A 20,529-nucleotide genomic window follows, 5' to 3' on the forward strand; every position below is an offset into this window, starting at 1 on the left:
CCTCCTTCCGTTCAGCCCCGGCAGCCACTTCTGTGTTCTCCAGCTCTAAAACTTTGTCATTTCAAGAATGATATAAATGGAACCATACAGCACCTTTTGAGATTGGCTTTATCCACTCTGCATGATGCCCTTAAGATTCTTCCGGATCGTTGCGTGTATCCATAGTTCATTCATTTTTGTGGCTGACAGTATCCCATGGCATGGATACACCACAGTCTTATACTTTTTTAATTTCTAGAACACCCATGAGCTATATTTATATTTTGTGAAGAGATGCTTAGTTTGTTGTATTGTGTTTTAAAGAGAAGCATTTAAAGTAAAAGAAGAAATTAACTTTATTTGTATTCCCCCCAGAGGACATCTTTTAAAGAACAAAAACTCAACAAGCAGCTTTTAAAGTATTTGTTAGTGGGCTTCCCTGGTGGCACAGTGGTTGAGAGTCCACCTGCCAATGCAGGGGACACAGGTTCGTGCCCCGATCCGAGAAGATCCCACATGCCGCGGAGCCTGCGCGTCCGGAGCCTGTGCTCCGCAACGGGAGAGGCCACAACAGTGAGAGGCCCGCATACCGCAAAAAAATAAAAATAATAAAAAAAAATAAAGTATTTGTTAGCAAAGTCATCTAACAGAGCATTAAAGAAGATACTGGCTTAAAACATTTGTGTAGCCCTTTCTGTCTCTGTCCATATGAATATATATTTTACATTATTGTAGTCACAGTGTATTTTGTATGCTGCTTTTTTGCACTTAAACTTATTTTTCCATGTACCATAATTATTTTAGTAGCTGCGTGCTTATTCCATCAAGTTGACTGACTAATTTTCTTCGCCCCAGTGACCACCTCTGGCTCTATCGAGCATCTTCACGCATGTAGCTTTTCCTCCTGTTGCTCCACAGCTGTAAGATAAGGTCTTAGGAGTGCAATTGTGGAGTCAAAGGGTAGGACCATTTTTATGGCTCTGTTGTTGTGTGTTCCCAGACCTTGGCTTGTATCTCAACCCTTCCCTGTAGTTACTAAGCCAGTTACCGAAGCTTTTTAAAGCTTTGGTTGCAACATCAGGAAATGGGAATACTTCACCGGTGTCCAGAATGGTTGTGAGGACGATACACGCATTGGCCTTTTGTGGTACCCGGCACAGATGATGTATTCCGAACACAGCAGCTGCTGTTATCTTGGTGGGACGATCTCGGTACGACTTTACTGACGTTATTCCGTCCTTCGTGCCAACAGCCCTCTGGACCCCTTGAGTCCAGCGTTGGGTAAGGAGCTATGGAGAAGCATTGTATGCCCTCAGGCCCTTCCTTTGGGAAGAGCACCCATGCCTAAGATAGGCACCGCTTCCCGATGTTTGGCTTCCAGTGGGGGAATACGGATGTGGAAGTTCACGACAATGAGACTTGAAGCAGGTGGTGTAACACCAGTCCGAACCGAGTGCTGCAGAACTGCAGAGGAGGGAGTGGTCAACTCTGATCTAATGGGAAGCGGGGCGTCGTTGGAGAATGTTGGTAGTTGGGAAAGTCAGATCATCCTAGGCAAAGGGAACACCGTGCACAGAGCCCCTAGGCCTGAGTGTAGACAAAATGTTTGGAGAATGGTGAAGGCATCTACTTAGTTGGAGCGGAGAACGTTGTGGGACAGCAGCCCACAGAGACAGGTTGGGAGCAACGTCCCGGGGCCCTCGAGTTGTGTACCTAGGAGTTCAGGCTTTATTCTGCAGGCAGTGCAGAATGGCACACATTTGGGGATGGATTTTGGTTGCATAACTGACTATTTTCACGCTTGCTTTTTTATGTGTGATCACTATCATGCTTTTATTCATAAAAGGTGGCAAAAGGGCCAAGGTAAAAATGCCCTGAAAGCACATGGGTTGTTTTTTTTTAAATATGTTTTTGATGTTTTAATTGTACTGACAGAAATACTGACTTGTGTCTTTTTGTCCATTACAGGATTCTGCTCTAATACTTGATGTTCCTCTGGGTGTGATCTCAAGAATTGAAAAAATGGGAGGCGCCACAAGTAGAGGAGAGAATTCCTATGGGCTAGATATTACTTGTAAAGTAAGAGATTCAGTACTTTCTTACGGGAAAATAGGCACGTTAGCGTTGAATGACAAGTAAAAAGTGAATGTGGGCTTAAACGAAAAATCAAAGACCCTTGTTTATCTGAGGCCCTGGTGTGGTTCTCCCTTCATGATCAAGCGTTCCAGAGCCTCCTGGGGAAAGAGTTCCTATGAAAGGGACCTGCTGTCGTCCTTAAGTGTGAGAACCCGAGCCAGTCAATTGGTTTGCTTGACTGACTAGGGAGAAAACTTCATAAATCACGTTTCACACTTTTTCGTTTTTGCACAAGTCTGCTCCTGGTGTTCCTTCGTGTGATGTGTTTCCAGCCAGACACCTTCACATCGTAACAGGAAGGAGAAATACAGGAGGTTTTTCCCTCTGTGAAGAGTCTGTGTTCTTACCTCTCACAGCCCCTCCCACTTTTGCTTAGATGGTGGCCTCCTGTTATGTTTCGGCATGGGGAACAGCAGAGATGTAGCGATCATAACGTTCAGTCAGTTATAATAGTAACTGTTTATTGAACATCTCTGTCGGTCCAAAGAGGTACTAGGGGCTTTGCATTAAATCCTCAGGGCAGTCCTCTGAGATGGACAGTGGTGTCCCCATTGTATAGATGGGGAGCCTGAGGCTAAGAAGAGTTCGGTAACTTAGCTAAGATTACCCAACAGATGGCAAAGTTGGAATCCAAATCCGGTGAGATAATCATTTTGCAAACGACGGAATAAACCTTCTTGCAAGAAAACTTCCTTCTCAGGTATTCTGTATCGGAAGACTACAGTGCCCAGTCCTAGAAAGAGCTAGAAGGGGTTTGGAGGTCATCTGTCCCAGTGGTTCCCACAGCTAAATATGCGTGAAGGGAACCTGGGGAGCCCTCTTTGGGTTGACAAAGTTAAAGCTTTGGGTTCTACCCCAAATCCCCAGATCATCTCTGAAGGCTGGGTCCCAGAGGCTGGGACTGTTTCATGTATCTGACCCTCAATCTAGTGCAGGGGTCAGCAGACTTTTCCTGTCAAGGGCCAGAAAGCAAATATTTTAGGCTTTGTGGGCCAGCAGGATCTCTGTCATATGTTCTTCTTTGCGTTTTGTTTTTTCTCAACCCTTTTAAAGTATAAAGCAATTTTGGCTTGAAGACCACGCCAACACTGACCTGGGCTGAAACTTGCTGACCCCTGGCCAATCCAAGTCCTTCATTCTGTGGATGGGAAATGAGGCATTTGCTCAACGGGCTTCCTTGCCTATGGGTCCCCGAGGAGCTGATGCAGGAGTCAGAATCCCAGCCCAAGTCTCCTTTTCCTGGTCTTGTGCACTGTGATTTCTTAAAGCCAATCTCCTGTACTTTTGTTTGGATTATGAAGATAATACCTTTTTGTCTCCAGTTTGTACAAGGTCAAGACTAGTCCACTCTATTAGAAAGCAAAGGATTTTGTCACGATGAAACTCGAACTGAAATTCTCCCTCACTCCCCACCTTGGCTTGTTTTTGTTGTTTTTGGTTGAATCCAAGCTCCCTTAATGCCTTACCTATAATCCCAGCTACTGTCTACCCTTTTGGGCCTAGAAATGTGGGGATTTACTTTTAAGGAAGGTTTTTGCATTTTGCATAAAAAAATCCATGGGAGGAGAGTGTTATATTACAGTACTCCAGGGAAAATGAGGTTTTGATGATTTCAAAGTGACTTTCATTCTAAGCAAGTTGAAAAAAAATCCTATTTGTTGCCTTATCAATGGGAAAAACTTGTATTTAAATGTTAACCCCCCCAAATTAATAAGACAAAGCACACTCTTACCCTTTGACTGTTTACTCTAAGAACAAAGGTCTTGGGAACAACTCGGCAGGCATAATTCTCAAATGTTAAGAATGTATGTTTCTTGGAATTAGTGTCAAGCCCAAAGACAATGGCCTAGAACAGTGTTGTAGCACAACCTTTTAACTCAGTTATCTCCCTGGAAACACGGATGTTGAGCGTTGAATTCCGTTTTCTCAGGAACAGACCTGAAGGTGACAGAAAGAGAACCTGCTGCAGTGGGGCAGAGACTTGCCTCCTGTCTCCCGTAGGTCCCCTTTCACCTGCAGGCAGTAACCACAGTACAACCGTGCCGCTTCACCGAAACAAGAACGTAGAACCCCTACAAATTTGGCTCCACCCGGTCCGTACGTGGGGATTTCTGCTTGCCAGTGGCAACTTGCACGTGATGGATAGAAGTCGCAGTGGTTGTCATCTAGCAACCGAGGAGAAGGTAGCTCCGAATATGTGAATTCTTACCTGCCAGGCCCCATGCCATCCCCTGCTGACAACTCAGAGCTTAAAAAAAAAAAAAAGCAGAGCCGAACCATCCCACCAGGGCTGTTGCAACAGGGGTGTGTTTACTCGTTTGTCATCACGAGGCTTGGCTCAGCGCCGAGCGCCCCAATTGCTAAACACCAGAGGTCTGACTGCGAGATTCTTCTACCAAGAGGCTCTTTCCCAGGTGTCCTTCCCTGATGGGTCAGGCTCTAGGAGACCAGGTGCAACTTACCCCTCAGTATATGCTCGTATTTCTGTTACAGATTTGGTGATCTGCCACCTGTGAGCCATTTGCCTTTTCCACTTCATTTTTCTTGTTGGCAAGACAGGGTAGTGATTCTTCCTGTCCTTTAATTCCATCTGAATCAGATGGCCACACGAAGTCGCTTGAATCACTTGTACTTCGGCACATCGAAAGTCGTGGTTTGAATCACTGATGGACCAGAATAAATATTTATCTAGAAATGGTCTAGTTTCTGGTTGAGTGGTTAAGAGCATGATGTTACAGAGTTATCATCGGAACCAAGGCTGGTCAGAAGAAAATCCTTCATACGTCTGTGAGCCTTGGGGATACTCAGCTAGCCGGTGCTATACTTGGGGTTCGTTGCAAACCCCTTGAAAGCACGTCATCTGATTGAAATGATTATTTTTCCATCTACTTGCCTAGTGCTTTGCAGCATGAGACAACAACTGGCATCCCAGCGTTCTTGGGATATGTCGTGAATCAGTTTTTGGATGTTATTGAGTTACGTGCTTTTAAAATAGAAAGCATGGGGTCCTGGAGCTGGCGAGGCCCCGTAGATGCCATCTGTATACAGGGAGATCGGTTTGGGGTCGTTGATGAGCGGTCTGAGAGCCCGTTGCCGTACACTCCCTTCACTCCCCTTTGCATTTTGGGATGTGTGTGGCACGGCCTTTGCTGCTCCTACACGTTGAAGACTTAGGAAGCTTCAAGCACGCTGTTGACATAACAAATGAAAAAGCACTTGGAAAACTATGAAGATGGTGACATCCGAGAGGGCAGGGGCTGGATCTGTCTCACTCCTGAGGTGTTGAAAGTGCAATGCAGAAGGTAACAGCCATCACTCAGCCACAGCACCATGAGTGATTTAGGAGACAACCTCAAAACCCGCCAGCTTCGAAAAGAAGTTCGAATGTTATATCTTTTGCTGTGTAATACAAATTGATATTTAAGGGAGCTTATTTTATTTGAATTTGGTTTAAAAGAAGGTTTTCCTGCTTATTAGATATGTGTTGGAAACTATCCTTAAAATCTGGTTTTGAGCATTAATTCTTAGTTCCTAGAATCATAGTCACTCCTACTATGGGGCACCTTAATGTGCTCTTTATAGAAGTCTGTGAAAGTAAAATTGTTTAGTAAAAAATGTATTACATTACTTGTATTAGAGCTTAAAATGCCGGTCATTTCCTAATTCTTAAAAGGGAGACTTTAAAGTTAAAAGCATGAGGGGAGAGGGAGAGAGCTTCTGTATTTTAATGACATGTTTGACAATTTTGAAATGATATTTTGTGGCAGATACACATTTGAAAAGTCCTAAGAATAAAATACTGTTTTATAATTAAAATACCTCGGAAAACCAGAGTAGACAGTGAACTTCAGCTCTGTCTACTCTTTAACACGAGTTGTCTTGTCTTTACAATCATGACTCTGATGGAAAGATTTTCAGGTGTTCTTAAACCGGATGTTTCAAAATATTGTACAAAACAAAGTAATTTTCTTAGTAGTCTAGATTTATTGCCCATTCAGGTAAGTGGATCTTCTACCTGAATAGAAGGTTTTTGCTAACAAATGTGACTCGATTTGCAGACTGAACTGGCGCATTTCTCCTCTGCCCCCAGGACATGAGAAACCTGAGGTTCGCGCTGAAACAGGAGGGCCACAGCAGAAGAGATATGTTTGAGATCCTCACGAGATATGCCTTCCCCCTGGCCCACAGTCTGGTAAATTCCAGGGTTCTCCGCGGTGGCATCAGAGGGTTTCTGGGTGTCCGCTCCTTCCTCTGTGCTGCGCTCCCCAGTGTGCTGTGTGTACGAGGCTGTTCATTACAGAAGGTTGACCCGTTCCCTGAGGGAGCGGGCCTCTGCTCTGCCAGTCTTTGTGGGGTGGCTCCTGCCAGCCCCGAGCCTGCCCTCCACCTGGGCCAGCCCTCTTCCAAAGGCAGCAGGTGGCGAGGTGACCACGAGCATGTCAGTGTAGCACTGTGACGTCACATCCCAGAGCTCGTCGCCCCCTACTTGGGACCCAAGAGTGAGCCTAAGTGCCATTTAAGCCAATGTGCTTCTCAAATGCAGATTCGTGGCTTAGGTGCTGCAGGCCATCACTGGACAGGGGAGGTTTCTTTATTTATTTTTAAGGAACGGCACTTTAAATGTCATTTGATAGCGTTTACTATATATTTGGCAGGACACACTTATTATGCATTTAATTACTTACAACCTATGACCTAGTCCGTCGCAAGTTTTGGGCTGTGTATACCGAGAGTTGTTCCTTCCTATTTAGTAGACTGAGTAGTCTCACTTTGTTCTACCACGGGACCGAAATAAAGCTTTCCACGTGTCTTGCTCTTCAAACCATCTTCCTTCATATTCTGCCTTGATCTTGCCTTCTTTTTTTCTGTCCTCTTACCCCCTCCTTCTCCTCTGCTTGACTTTGTTGTTTTTCTTTTTGAAATGTAAATTTCAAAAGATTTATTGATTTTATTTTTGGTAGTGTTCTTAGCATTTTCCCCAAATGGTTGTTTTAAAATTTTATTGAAGTATAGTTGGTTCATAGTGCTGTGTTAATTTCTGCTGTACAACGAAGTGACTCAACTATGCATATATATATATATATATATATATATATATATATATATATTCTTTTTCGTATTCTTTTCCATTATGGTTTATCACAGGATTCTCTGCTTGACTTTAAACAAATGTGGAAGCAGACGTCTGCTAAGGGGAGAGCAGGGGAATAATTCTTTAAAGATGATTCTTTAAATAAATAAAGGTATGCCTTTATTTTAAGTATGGAGTAAATATGCCTCCAGCTAGACTGAAGGTGATGAAAGAGATCATTAAATAGAAGAGCTGCTTTGTAATGGAGCTCTTCTTCCCATGCCCGTCTTTTATCTATCTATCTATTTATCTATATTCATTTATTTATTTGGGGGCAATGAAGGCTTAGATTTTTTTTCTAGCAAGACAAGGCTTCTCTCTTCCCAAATTTCATCAGCAGTTGTTTCCGTCAAAGGAAATTCATGGTTGATGGAAAGGACAATTATACAAAGACTGTGGTGGTCTAGAAGGATCTGGAGTACTCGTCATGAGTCATGTGTTGATTGTAGATTCAAATGTGATGCTTCCAGGAAATGCACTGATATCATAGAGTTGAATACATTCTTAGCCTTTCCTCAGTTTTTGATTAAATATGTGATTTAAAAGATATTTCAATATTAAAAATTTTAAACTATTAGGATAAAAAGAGTTTAATGGGAACACATCCTCGGAATTCCTATGAAAGTGAGAATGTACATCTAATCCACGAAAATTCAATGAGGGAATGGGTTATGTCTTGGGTTTTGCATATCTGGCTTTAAGTGATCAGAGATTTAAAGATGGTTCACATAGCAGGGTTTGTTTATTTATTTGTTTATTTATTTATTTATTTATTATTTTTGGCTGCATTGGGTCTTCGTTGCTGCTCACGGGCTTTCTCTAGTGGCAAGCGGGGGCTACTCTTCGTGGCAGTGCACGGGCTTCTCATTGTGGTGGCTACTCTTGTTGTGGAGCACGGGCTCTAGGCGTGTAGGCTTCAGTAGTTGTGGCATGTGGGCTTCAGTAGTTGTGGCTCGCGGGCTCTAGAGCACAGGCTCAGTAGTTGTGGCACACGGGCTTAGGTACTCCGCGGCATGTGGGATCCTCCCGGACCAGGGCTCGAACCTGTGCCCCCTGCATTGGCAGGCAGATTCTTAACCACTGCGCCACCAGCGAAGCCCCACGTAGCAGGTTTCTTCAAACCTCCTGCGAGCTGAGGCCCCAGTCCGTCTCCTACACAATGTTGCTCCATCAGTCATCCCCTTTCTCTGGTATCTTCTATCTCCTTGAGAGTTTACTCCCCTAAAAAGAGGTCAAGTGTCGGACCAGCTTTCCTCTAAACTACTGTCCCATCTCTCACTTCAACCCAAACTTCTGGAAAGAATATTCTAGGCTGTCCACATCTCCAGTTCACTCATTCCTCCAGCCCATTCTAGTATCCAGTTTTATCACAAGTACCTTCTTGGAACTCAGACCTCTTACTGGCCAAATTTAGTGACTCACTTCAATCTTCATTCTGTTTGATCTCCCCTCAGTGTTCAATAATTTTGACCACCCTCTTGCAAGTCTTGGTTTCTGTGTTTCTGTACCATCTTGACTGTTCCTTCCCAGTCTCCACTGCCTCTGTCTTTTCCTTAAAGGTAGACATCTTGATGGTGGTTCCCTGTCAGCCCTCTTGTCATGTTACTCACTTTGCCTTGATGATTTCATTTAATCCATAGCTTAAGCTGTCATTGCTGTATGGGCGATTTCCAAATCCAGCTCTGACATTGGCCTTGAGTGAATCTTCATGAGCCTCTCAAACAGCTTCCTCTGGAAGCCTGTGAGAATCATAGGCTCAGCATCTCCCTGACCTCTTTGCAGTCAGCAGGCCTGCTCTTCAGCCGACATCTCCCTCAATGTGGATGATCCTCAGTTGCTCAGATTCGAGAACTTGAAGTCAATTCCCCACCCCAATCAGGCATAACATTTATTTATTTTATTGAAATAGTTGATTTACAATGTTATATTAGTTTCAGGTGTACAACATAGTGATTCAGTATTTTTACAGATTATACTCTATTTAAAGTTATTATTCTGAAATATTGGTTATATTCCCTGTGCTGTACATTACAACCTTGTGTCTTATGTACGAAGTCAACTTTCTCATTCCCCTGCCTTACTTCTCCTATAGCCGTATCAGTTCCAAATCCCGTAGGTTTTGCTTATTAGTAACTCTCAAATATTTCTTCCCATTTCTCCCTGTGCTTCCCAACTCACTTCCCTTCATTCAGTTTCCTTCCCTTCCAACTTATCCTACACAATGCTGTTGTCTTTTTTTTTTTTTTTTTAGGTATGATCATGTCACTCTATATCCCACTCTCCACACACAAAAAATTCTCAGTGACTTCCCATGGAGTCTCAGTGACTCCAACCACACAGGACCACCCTGTGCTTCTCTGGTATACATAGAACTTTCTCAACTCAGGGAAACTTTGGTTTTCCTGTGCCCTTTACCTGTGGTCCCCTCATCTCTTTAGAGCCTATCCTCCGCCATCTTGCTCAGTCCTAGGTCCTTTCCCATGCCATGTGTGTTCCCTGGTGGGAGTTCCTCTTACCTCTCAACCTGTCAGACTTTGCAGGTCCTTCTACTAGAGCACTTATCTCCCTCAGTCTGCCTTATGTCATAATTATGTAGTAATTACCCATCCCCCTCCTATACTGTAAGCTTATCAAGGCGGGGATCAGGCTTTATCTCTCTAACCTCAGCATAATGACTGCTGCATGGCAGTTGTATAATGACGGCTTTTTTATTGAACACAGGTTTAGTGGAAAGTGAAGGAAAAGTCCATTCCATGGAAACAGATGGGCTGGGTTTCTGGATATTGTGGAGCTAGTGCCAGAGCATAGGATTCTGGGTGGCTGTCATTGGAGTGGTCCACAGAGGGGTTGATTTCTCAAGTCTATGGTGCTTTGCCTTATTTTTCGTGTCTGTGCTAGGAATCCCTACTTTTTTCTTTAGGAAGTCAGTAAAGTGAAAAACTGGAGAGAAAAATGGGAACTGAATTGCTTATATAAATTTTTGGAAAATTACATTCTCGAAGTTCTAACCAGTAAAAGTCATCTTAAAAAAAAAAAAAAAACTAGTCACCAAAACAATACAAGATACAGATAAAAACAGATCAGCTATTGACGTGGCCCTTGGAATATTAGCCCCTGCTAGTCCATTCAGTGTGTGCAGCTATTTCATCAGTTAGGTTCATTTCAGAGTAGTGTGTTGTTGGGTGGTGTTGGGGAGCCATGAAGGCAGTTGAAAAGTCGTAGTAGGATGAGTGATACCAGCTCCCATTTGGGGATGTGACAGAAGTGATATGACAGATGTGTATGGTTCCGATATAGGGCGGTTGATATTCAGTGCTGTAAGAGAAAGGCCGAGGAAGCCTTCTGGGGATTCCCAGGGGGAAGGGCACAGGTCCAGCCTAGATTGGAAAAGCTTGCGTGGAATCGATAGTCATTTGTGTTGGGCCTTGGCAGGATGGTCATCGTTGCCAGTGGGCAAGGATTCCTGGTGGAGGAGGTGGCATTTCAGGCAGAGACAAGACCCTGACCCTCAGCATAAGGGAGGGAAAGCTGGAAGTGATGAGAGCTTACGAGGGTCGCCAGGGATGTTTGGCTGGAGTGTGGCGGGGAGGAGGAAAGCTGGGCGCATCTGGTGGACGGCCCTGCCGGAGTCAGGCGCTTGTACCCTGGGAAGTAGCAGAGACTTACTGAAGGTTTCGAAGTAAGTGATGGGACTGAATACAACGTCACGAAGAACAGATAGGAGAGGAGAGCTCAGGAAGCTGGGAGGGGAGTCAGAGGGAGGGCCAGGCGAGACGGTGGTGATACGGCCGGAGACCACACGCTTGGGCAGTAATTTGATCCTGGAGAACAGGGAGAAGGCTGAATCATCCTTCCTTCTGAGGTCTGCGGCCCGAGTGGTGACAGAGCAGGGAAGTGAGAAAAGGATTTCGTTTGGGGAAGCAGGTGGAAGAGGGGGCGAGGAGGGAGGAATGGGGAGCTCTGTTTCGTTTGCGGGGCAGTTGGCATCTTCTGACAGAACTTACAGCAGCAATTGCGGGCCTGTCCCTCAGAAGAGAGTTCAGAGGTGTAGATCTAGAATCGTGGTTCTCAATCTGTTTGGAGTCGTGGATTCCTTTGGTGATACGGCGTAAATTAGGGTGTCTCATCCCCTGAAAGATGCGCTATGTACAAAACTTGACATAAGATTTTAGGGGACTCGCAGCCCCTTGGAAGCTCACCTGTTGGTCCCAGGTGAGGAACCCTGGTGTGTAACAGAGGAGCCAGCAAGGTGAATGAGGATGGTTAGAGAGGTGACGGGAGAGCCTGCAGGGTGGGGTCTGCTGAGGCCGAAGGCAGACAGAGGTCTGAGAAGGTAGTGATGGGTGTGTGAGGCTACGGGGACAAAGACGAGGCTCAGGAAGAGTCCTTTACATTCGATGACTACGAGTTCCTTGGGGCCTGGACGCGCTAGCTGTGGACTGCTTGAAGCTGGGACCTTCTTTCCTCATGTTGTTCCCCAGCGCCGAGTTCAGTGCCTGGCATACACTTATCGAACTTTTTTGAATCACAGAGGATGGTCTGGGTAGAGGGGACCAGAGCCAGTTGGTAGAGGTTTAAAGAGAGAGGGTGGTGTTTCAAAACAAAAATGGTGGTAGCGGCCAGGTTGAGGGAAGATGTGTTTCCCTGAGAATCCGAAAAAGGTGAATGAAGATTTGTGGGCAAGAGAGAGAAGGGTTCCTTTCCTGAGCGGGATCCTGGGGAAGGCAGAGGGGGATGGCATTAAGGCCAGTTTGTAGGGCAGTTTGGGAAAGAAGGGACAATTATTCCTCTGAGACAGGAGGGGAAGAAAAGTTTCCAAACTGCCACTTTGGGGAATGCGAGAGTGTGCCAGAAAGGGACTTCCTGGCAGCGTAATCTAAGCCTGATTGCATTCAACAATACAGAGGGCCCCTGCTTGAAAAAGATCACGTTGTTAATATTATTGAAACTGTTAGAGCAGCTGCAGATTATCTCAGTGATTGTTATTGGCATTGGAAGCCAGAAGTAAACTTGCTGTTGCCTCCTGAAATGGTGTCTGGAGGCCAAGAGAGCTGGGTTCTAAATCCAGCCATGGGGTGAGCGGTGTGTGAGTGAGCTTTTTTCTTTCACACCAGCCCCAGCTCTCTTGCCTCCTTCCCCATTAGTATTTTCACCACTCAGTGTGTTCAGTTGGAGACTTAAAACTTTGAATTGAACTTGAATTAAACTTAGCCACACAACAGTGGACCCCAAACCATTACCTTGATTGTTTCTATATTATGTCAATCCATTAAGACTTGAAAATTATTTAGATTACATTTTCTATTTCCACCAAAGCAGTTATTTTCTTGTTTTATTTTTGCTTTGCTTTTCAAACAGTAGAAATTGTATGCCATTTTCTCAACTGCATTGTAACTCAATACCAATTCTAAGTAAATGCTACATTTTTATGATAAGAAATGTGGCAATGCCTCTGATATGACGGTAATTTTTTTTTAAAAGCAGGAACAAAAAGTGTGTACATATGAACAGAACCTGATAGCACTACAGAAAAATAGTTTAATTGTTGGAGTGGTATGTTCAATGCCAAAGCTCCTCTTTCATTGATTTCCTTTACTGTTTGCTCAGTTTTTACTCAGATGGGATAGTCAGAGATAATTCAAATTTTAGATGGGAGGTTTTTTTTTAAACTCTGAATCCCACTGTATTATTGAGTCATGAAATCAGTTGACTAGGTTGTAACCAGCATTTTTTAATGAAATAGAAAACATTAAGAGCATAACACATAATATAGATAAGTATGGTTTCATGAAAGATTTCTTTCGGTTATCTGCGTGTGTGTGTGTGTGTGTGTGTGTGTGTGTGTGTGTCTGGGTCATGGTGTGATGAACAGTCTTTTAGATAATGGTAGAATATGGAGAATAAAATGCATTTTAAGTTAATTTAGGCACCAATACAGTCACTTAAATCTATCTTTACAGCTATAGGCCTGCGTGGATTTTCTTGACTTTTAAGTGAAGGGCTTGAGTGTATGACTGAACTCATGGCCTGTAGACACACATAAGGGAAACGTAGTGCTTGAAGAGATGGAGCCGGAGACCTGGCTGCCAGGCTCCCGGCGGCCCAGACCCTGCTCGGCGACTTTGAAAATCACGTAATATTTCTGTGCTTCAGCATTCTCATTTGTAATGGGGATAATAACACTCTCTGCTTCACAGGGGTTTTGTGAGGATTAAACGGAAAGCGCTCACAAAAGTGCGTGGCACGCAGTAAGTGCCCAATAAATGTCAGCGCTTCTGTTCTTAGTGCCCCATTTTTCGCAGCAGGTGCAGAGAGTAAGGATGATTACCACAACCCAGTCTTCCCAAGAATGTGAGTAAAGTAATTGTGATCATATATGGGACACTTTGAGCCCTTTAAAAGAAAGATGCTCTACAGATATTAGGTCAGTATCCTTATTAACAAACCATTGCCTGTACGTTGCTAAAGGATTAGTCGAAAGTCTTCAGTTTCAGAGCATTAAACCCAGAAAGCATCTTAAGTAGAAATGGGAAATATGGGCCGCGATGCTATGCAACACACAGAATTCTTCAGAAATTGTTTTCTTTTCTTTCCACCGGTGACTCTGCGCGGGGTAATGTAGCTCTCTCGGGATGCAGCTCTTCAGCGTTGCAGTGCTTCCTACTTTTTGTTATTCTGTGAGCTAATCGGCAGTCATAGAGTTTCTAAGTTTTCTGGTATTTGTTTGTTTTGATAAATTTGAGCATCTTATGGGCGGTGGAGATGGGCACAGGAGAGAAGACCCGCTGGCTCTAATCTCGAGAGAAGCCACGGGCTCGCAAGGCCTTTCTGTGGCGACCAGCGAGCAGGGCCCTTCCCTTTTTCCTGGGCTTCACTGAACCCCGTCACGCCCTGCTGTGTGGCATAAGCAGTGCCGTTTCCCCTTGTGCCCTCTCTGGCTCTACTCCCATGGCGCTTGCCTACAAAAATAATTCCGTAAAGGTTACTACGCTGGGCTATGGGGCTGTGCATCTTTTTTGACCATTTAAATGAGGCGTATAAATGACCCTACGAAGAGAAAATGAAGAGTATAGGGTACTTTTTCCTGTGCCTTCGTTTTTCAGTTCAGAAGGCGGGGACGTTTTTATAAATTGCTTTGAGATTGTAAACCAGGCTGAAATGGAGCAGGCTCTTACCTTCTAGGCTGATTACAGAATTAATAGCTAAAAGCAAAAAGCTCATTTTCAGCTGGGAATTGAACGAGAAGCCACACTTCTCTGCCTGGATGCGGCCTGAGACTGAAGTGTGGCTTTGTTCTCCGTTTCCTTTTTTTTTCTTGAATAAACAGTAAACTTGGCTAATTGAGGGTCTAATCATGCTTTTAAATCTCCTCCCTTCGTGCCTCCTCCAAGACTTGGCCCCCGGTTCTCTTTGTGTGGCTCTCTCTCCGCTGCCCCCTCCCCCCGGCCTCGGGATGTGTCCGACCGTCCTCCCCGCACCCATCTCCAGGGACCGTGGTCCCGGCTGGACCACCCCCCACGCTGCCCTCCGTGCCCACGAGCACAGCGCTCATGGCCCACCTGCACGTCCTACCTTATTGCCCCACTGCCCACCCTGCTACTTGGGAGGACTTGGCCTCTTCCACTGCACCACCATTCAAAGGTTTTTTAAAAATATTGAGTAGCTGCAAGAGAATGTTTATAAAATGCCCATCAAATGTCCAGAGTCAGGATCTTCGGAGCATCCCTTTGTCTCGGGGCTGCTATGTCTTCTACTTCCTTTACCCCCTCTCTCTTCAGCCGGGCCTGGCCTGCTGCCATCTTATCTGCTGGCTCGTGGGGCCTACTTTCTTGGGCTATTTTGTGATGATTTTGCCTATGGACTCATTCCTCGGACCTTTGTCTATGTATGGGAAGACTCCGAGGCTGGGATTGAAGGCAGTTTTACGTTTTCTTCTGCCAGGCGTCTGGGGGGCACTCCCAACCTGGGCCAGTCACAGGTTAACTTGTCTGCTTGATGTTTTTCGGACCATCCAAGCTTTATGAGTTTTGGCTGCCCTGTGCTACAGGCTCCGTTACTCAGCACGGATCGTCTAGACAGGTAAGATCCCTCGGAGTCTCAGGTGCTTGTTTCCTGTTCGTCCTCACCCTGAGGGCGCAGTGTTATTGAAGGACGTTTCCAGTTTGACATCCATCTTGGCATCTTGGGGCAGGCCCGGGGTGTTACGTCCTCTGTCCTAGAGCCCAAGAGGCCACGAAAACCGGTCCTGCCCTGGGGGGAAGCCGGCGTGTTCCTCTTGCTCTCTGCATTCTGTTCGCAGTTTGCCTTGGGCTTCTGAGTATTTCTTCTTCCCTAGTTGACTCATAAATGCATTTTTTAAAAGGGTTTCTTTTTTCTCCAGCAGTTTTAGATGTTGTCAGCAGAAGTCTCAATTAGAGCAACTAGACCATCATAGTGCCGGACACCTACCTGTCCTGTTGCTTCTGAGGTCTTGATCTCCTTGTCTTCCTTTTCTTTTCTAGTTCCTCGGCTTCCTTCTGTCATCTAAATATGGGTTTTCTAGAGAAGTCCATCCTTCCCGTCCTCCTTGCTCCGTGCCATCCCCTCAGCTGTATTTCTCTCTCTCACTTTGACCAGCATTGCCTTCTTAGCTTCATGTTTCCCGTTAGCTGCTCCATAACTTCAACTGATGCCTAAACCTTTGTTTAAAATGAATCTCTCATCTTTCCCTCAAGCCCCCTTTGAGCTCCCAGTTTCTCTAGTGCTGTCACTTCTTTCTCCACCTCTTCCTCCTCCTCCAAAATCAAGGTCATTGTGAGATTTTCCTTTTCCATAACACTTACTGAATCCAGGGGATTCTTCCTCCCCAGCCCAACTTAGTTCAGGTTTCCATCTCTTCTTTTCTAAACTGTGGGGATGGTGCTTTTGCTGGTTTTCCTATTTCTGTTCTGTTTCCGATCCAACCCACTTCTACACGTGCCTCCTGTCAGGTCGCTGTCCCTGGGATGCAGCTCAGCTTATCTCATCCCTTCGCCTCCGAAACTTCGGCCGTTCCTCCCTCCCTGTCAGTGTAAACGCAAACCTCTGTCTCCTCCACTGTGGGGCTGCATCTCTCCATGGTCTCCTGGTTTTCTACCTGTCTATGCTCTGGCTGCCAGACCGAGGTGTTTGCTGATGGCCACGTGTTTTCTGAGTTTGGCTCTCATTTGTGACTTTTTTGCCATCGTCGTCATTACCCTGTCCAAAGTTGTCTTACCCTTCCAGGGGAGCTACATGCCATCACCACTCCTCCAGGCCCATCTGTCCAGAAGTAACCCTGGCATCCCCTGGCGCCCCCTGACGCTTTATCTGTACCTCTCATGGCACTTACCGTTCTCCTCTTTACGTGAGCAGTAGTTGCGCTCTCCTCATCTCTCTCCTTGGGAGGATTTCTAACTCCTTAAAGACAGTGGTGGTGTCTTATCTTTTTCTCTACTTAATACCTTGTTCGTAAGTGGGCCCTCAGTAAATGTTTGTTAAGTGAATCTACTAATGGCAGTAGAGTGAATGAATAGGAGCTAGCAGCAACCAAGTGACCAATAAGAATATTCTGCTGTTTAGAAGCTAGGGCATTTATGCAGCAAGCATTTACTGGGTTGGCCAAAAAGTTCATCCGTTTTTTTTCCAAAAAGGCTTTCCATCTTACAGAAAAAGCTGGATGAACTTTTTGGCCAACCCAATACTTTAAACTTTTCAAAAATGGCTAATGTATGCCCATGATTGAAAAGTCAGGAAGGATAAAAGGACTAAATGTTTGTGTCCCCCCAAAAATCATGTGCTGAAGCTCTAACCCTCAGTGCGATGGTATTTGGAGGTGGGGCCTTTGGGAGGTGATTAGCTTTAGATGCGGTCATGGGGGTGGGGCCCCACGATGGGATTAGTGCCCTTAAAAGAAGAGGAAGGCACCAGAACTCGCACTCTCCACCACGTGAGGTACAGCACAAAGGCCATCTAGGAAGCGGACCTCACCAGAACCAGACCATGCTGGCTCCTTGACCTCAGACTTCTCAGCCTCCAGAACTGTGAGAAATAGTTTATTGTTCTAAGCCACACAGTCTGTGGTATCTTGTTATATTGTAGTAGGCCCAGCTAACCACAACAGTAAAAATAGTAAAAATAACTCCCTCCCAGCACCCTTCAGCCATGCCATTCCCCTCCTTCCAGACAACTAGTGATATTTAGGCATATGCAGGCAAGTTGTTATTTATATTCCTTCCTCCTTGGACCCTAATGGAGCATGCTACATATGCTCTTCTATATCTTGCTTTTTAAATTTACCAATACGTATTGCCTACCAAATGGGCTTCTTCGCTCTGTTAATGACTGCACAATATTCTGGTGACTGTATCACACTTTATTTAATCCTCTGTTGATGGATATTGACATCATTTCCAATCATTTTCCATTATACAAACTACTGCAATGGATAACCTAGCATAAACATCATTTTGTACGTGTTCATGTATGTTGTACGATAAATTCTTAGAAGTGGAATCACTGATATTGCCAAGTTCCCCTTTACGGAAGAGGTACTGGCTTTCACTCCCACATGCAGTGTGTCAGAGTGCCTGTTTCCAGACATCCTCTCCAACTGTCTTAGTTTCCTATAGCTGCTGTAACAAATTATCACAAACGTAGTGACTTGTGAAAACGCGAGTCTGTCGTCTTACAGCTCTGGAGTTCAGAAATCCAAAATGGGTCTCACGGGCTAAAATCTGGGGGCTCTTGACCCATTTTTCAGCTTTTAGAAGCCACCGTGTTCCTTGGCTCATGGCCTCTCCCTCCGCCTTCAGAGCCTATCTTAATGTCAGTCGATTAGAAATCTTAATTCCACCTGCAACCTAATTCCTCTTTGCTGTGTAGGATAACATAACACAGGTACCAGGGATTAGGACATGGACATCTTTGGGGGACCGTTATTCTGCCTACCACACCAATCCAGTATACCTTCTAACTGTTTGATCTTTGCTAATCTAATAGGTGAAAATGTAGATTCCTAGTTTTATTTTGTATTTATCCTATTTGAGTGAAATTGAGTATCTTTTGGTTTGAGCTATTTGTATTTCTGTTTCTTCATTCTCTTTGGCTTCTGCCCATTTTCTTTTGGGATTTTGGTCTTTTTTGTTGTTGTTAGTTGTAGGAACTCTTTATGAATTGTAAATATTTTTCCCATTTATCTTTTGACTTTTCTTACGGTGGCTTTTGCTGTGGAGAATTTTAAAAATACTTATTTGGTAGAATTTATCGATTTTGTGTGTGTGTGTGTGTGTGTGTGAGAGAGAGAGAGAGAGAGAGAGAGAGATGGGGGTCCCTAAGCCCACTCCCAAGTTCAGATTCCTTAGGAGAATTCACAGGACTCAACATATAGTCATACTCACAAGTATGATTTAATACAGCAAAGGGATACAGAGCAAAAGCAGCAAAAGGAAAAGGTGCGTGGGGCGATGTTGGGGGGAAACCTGGACACACTTAAATCCTACAGTAGCAAGTTGTGACCACCCATGGGAAGTGTTGCCAACCAGGGGGCTGGTCACGTAGACACCCTCTGCCTAGCACATACCAAACTTTCAGAGTCCCAGAAGGAAGGCAGGGGTTCGACTTAAAGCACGTTGTTGGTATAAACATTTTAGGTGCCGTAAACTTAAACTCTTATCAGTTAAGGAGTGGTGGGCACTCTCCCAAAATCCAGGTTCCCCGTTGCCAGCCAGGGGCCAGCCATGCCACAGGCCTCTGTAAGGACAGCAGCCTCAGACCTGCTAGGTTAACTCTTTTCTGCACACTTCTCTTTTATAGCTTCTGGGTTTTACATCCCGGGTAAGAAGGTCTTCCCCAGTCAGAGTTATAAAAAAGTTATCCCATGTTCCTCTAATACTTTAATTTCCTTTTAAACGTGTAAATGTTTGAGCAATTTGGAATTTATCCGGGGTTGCCTTGTAAGATAGGGATCCAACTCTTTCTCCCCCTTTTACTGCAACATCATTTGAAGACCAATCCACTGGTTTGAAATACCACCTTTATCACACACCAAATTCCTCTCTGTATTTGGTTTTATTTCTGAATGTTTTATTTCACGCATCAATCACTCTTCATGCACCAGTAACAGTCTTGTGACTATCAAGGCTTTGTAAGATGTAATGTCTGGTAGGGCAAGCCCCTTTTTGTTCCTTCTCTTTTTCATTCCTTTCATCCCTAGTCTTGGTCAGCAGACATTTAGACGATGCCTACATTACAGCCGCGCGCTGGAGCTGGAGCTGGAGCTGATACCCACTCCCTGTCCCCAGAGGGAGCACAGTTTTCCTGGGTGATGTGGACGAACAAATGCATACAATACAGATACAGATACACAGGGTGTCAGGAGAGGGGAAAGTCAGTGGGTTGGTGTCGAGGAGGGCTTCCTAGAGGGGGCCAATCCTGAAAGATGAGCGTGCTGGGACAGTATGTGCAGCTGTCCAGGGGCTGGACACAGGCTGACCCCCACACGCTGATTAGAGTCCGGGAGTTGGTGTCCGTTTGAGGGTGGCAGAGCCTAATGTGCCCCACCAAGAAGTTTCATTTTTTATTTGAAGGTGAGGGGAGCCGTTAAAGGGGTTTAGGCAGGAAAGTCACATGATTAGATTTCTGTTTCAAAAAGATTCCTTGGGCTGCAGCATGCAGAGTAGATAGAGAGGGGCAGTAGTCCATTTCTGGGGGTGTTTGCTAGTTGCCTTGGTGTATGATCGTGAGTCCCTGAAATGGGGCAATGGACAGGGACAGGAGAGAATGGATTTGAGAATGTTCCTAGGAGATAAGATCAGTAGAATTTGTTGATTGACTAGTTATAGTTACGAGGGGGGATGGGATGATAAAGAGGGAAGAACCAAGCCTGGATAAACAGGTCGATGGTGGGACCAGTGGTCAAGATGGGGAACATAGGAGGGGAGTGAGGCAGAGAGGGCAAGTTCCATTTTGGCTGTGCTGAGTTGCAGGTGTCTGTGGGACAACCAAGTATGGGTATTTGGGGGGCTGGTGGCTACGAAGACCTGGAGCTCTGGCCTGGGGAGAGGTTTATTTGGGAGACCAGCTGTGATCATCGGCATTTTCATCGATGCGACTAAAATTGCTGGGAGAGAGAATTACAGTGAGAATCGGTGTGCAGTGGATGAACCCTGAGAAATGTCAGCCTTAAATGATTATGATTGTGGCCAAGTAGTAAAGAATGTCCTTTTTCTAAAATGCTTTCAAATGACATTTCAAATGTCCTTTTGTAGTCCTTTCCTGAAAAAATG

General features: G+C 45.0%; 1 protein-coding gene and 1 long non-coding RNA gene across 11 annotated transcripts in view; one reads left to right on the forward strand and one right to left on the reverse strand.

The window, feature by feature from the left end:
* MTM1 (myotubularin 1) overlaps positions 1-20,529 on the forward strand; it is a 98,361-nt gene that overhangs the window by 41,380 nt on the left and 36,452 nt on the right. For all 10 annotated transcript variants that reach the window (XM_033413544.2, XM_004284092.4, XM_033413547.2 and 7 more), the window contains 2 exons: positions 1,948-2,058; positions 6,206-6,307. In XM_033413544.2, the coding sequence (XP_033269435.1) occupies positions 1,948-2,058; positions 6,206-6,307 (213 nt within the window). The remainder of the gene's footprint in view (positions 1-1,947; positions 2,059-6,205; positions 6,308-20,529) is intronic.
* Positions 1-20,529, reverse strand: part of LOC125963122 (uncharacterized) — a 72,665-nt gene that overhangs the window by 23,745 nt on the left and 28,391 nt on the right. The window lies entirely within an intron of this gene.

This window comes from Orcinus orca, chromosome X, assembly GCF_937001465.1.
Source record: "Orcinus orca chromosome X, mOrcOrc1.1, whole genome shotgun sequence".
Taxonomy (NCBI): Eukaryota; Metazoa; Chordata; class Mammalia; order Artiodactyla; family Delphinidae; genus Orcinus; species Orcinus orca.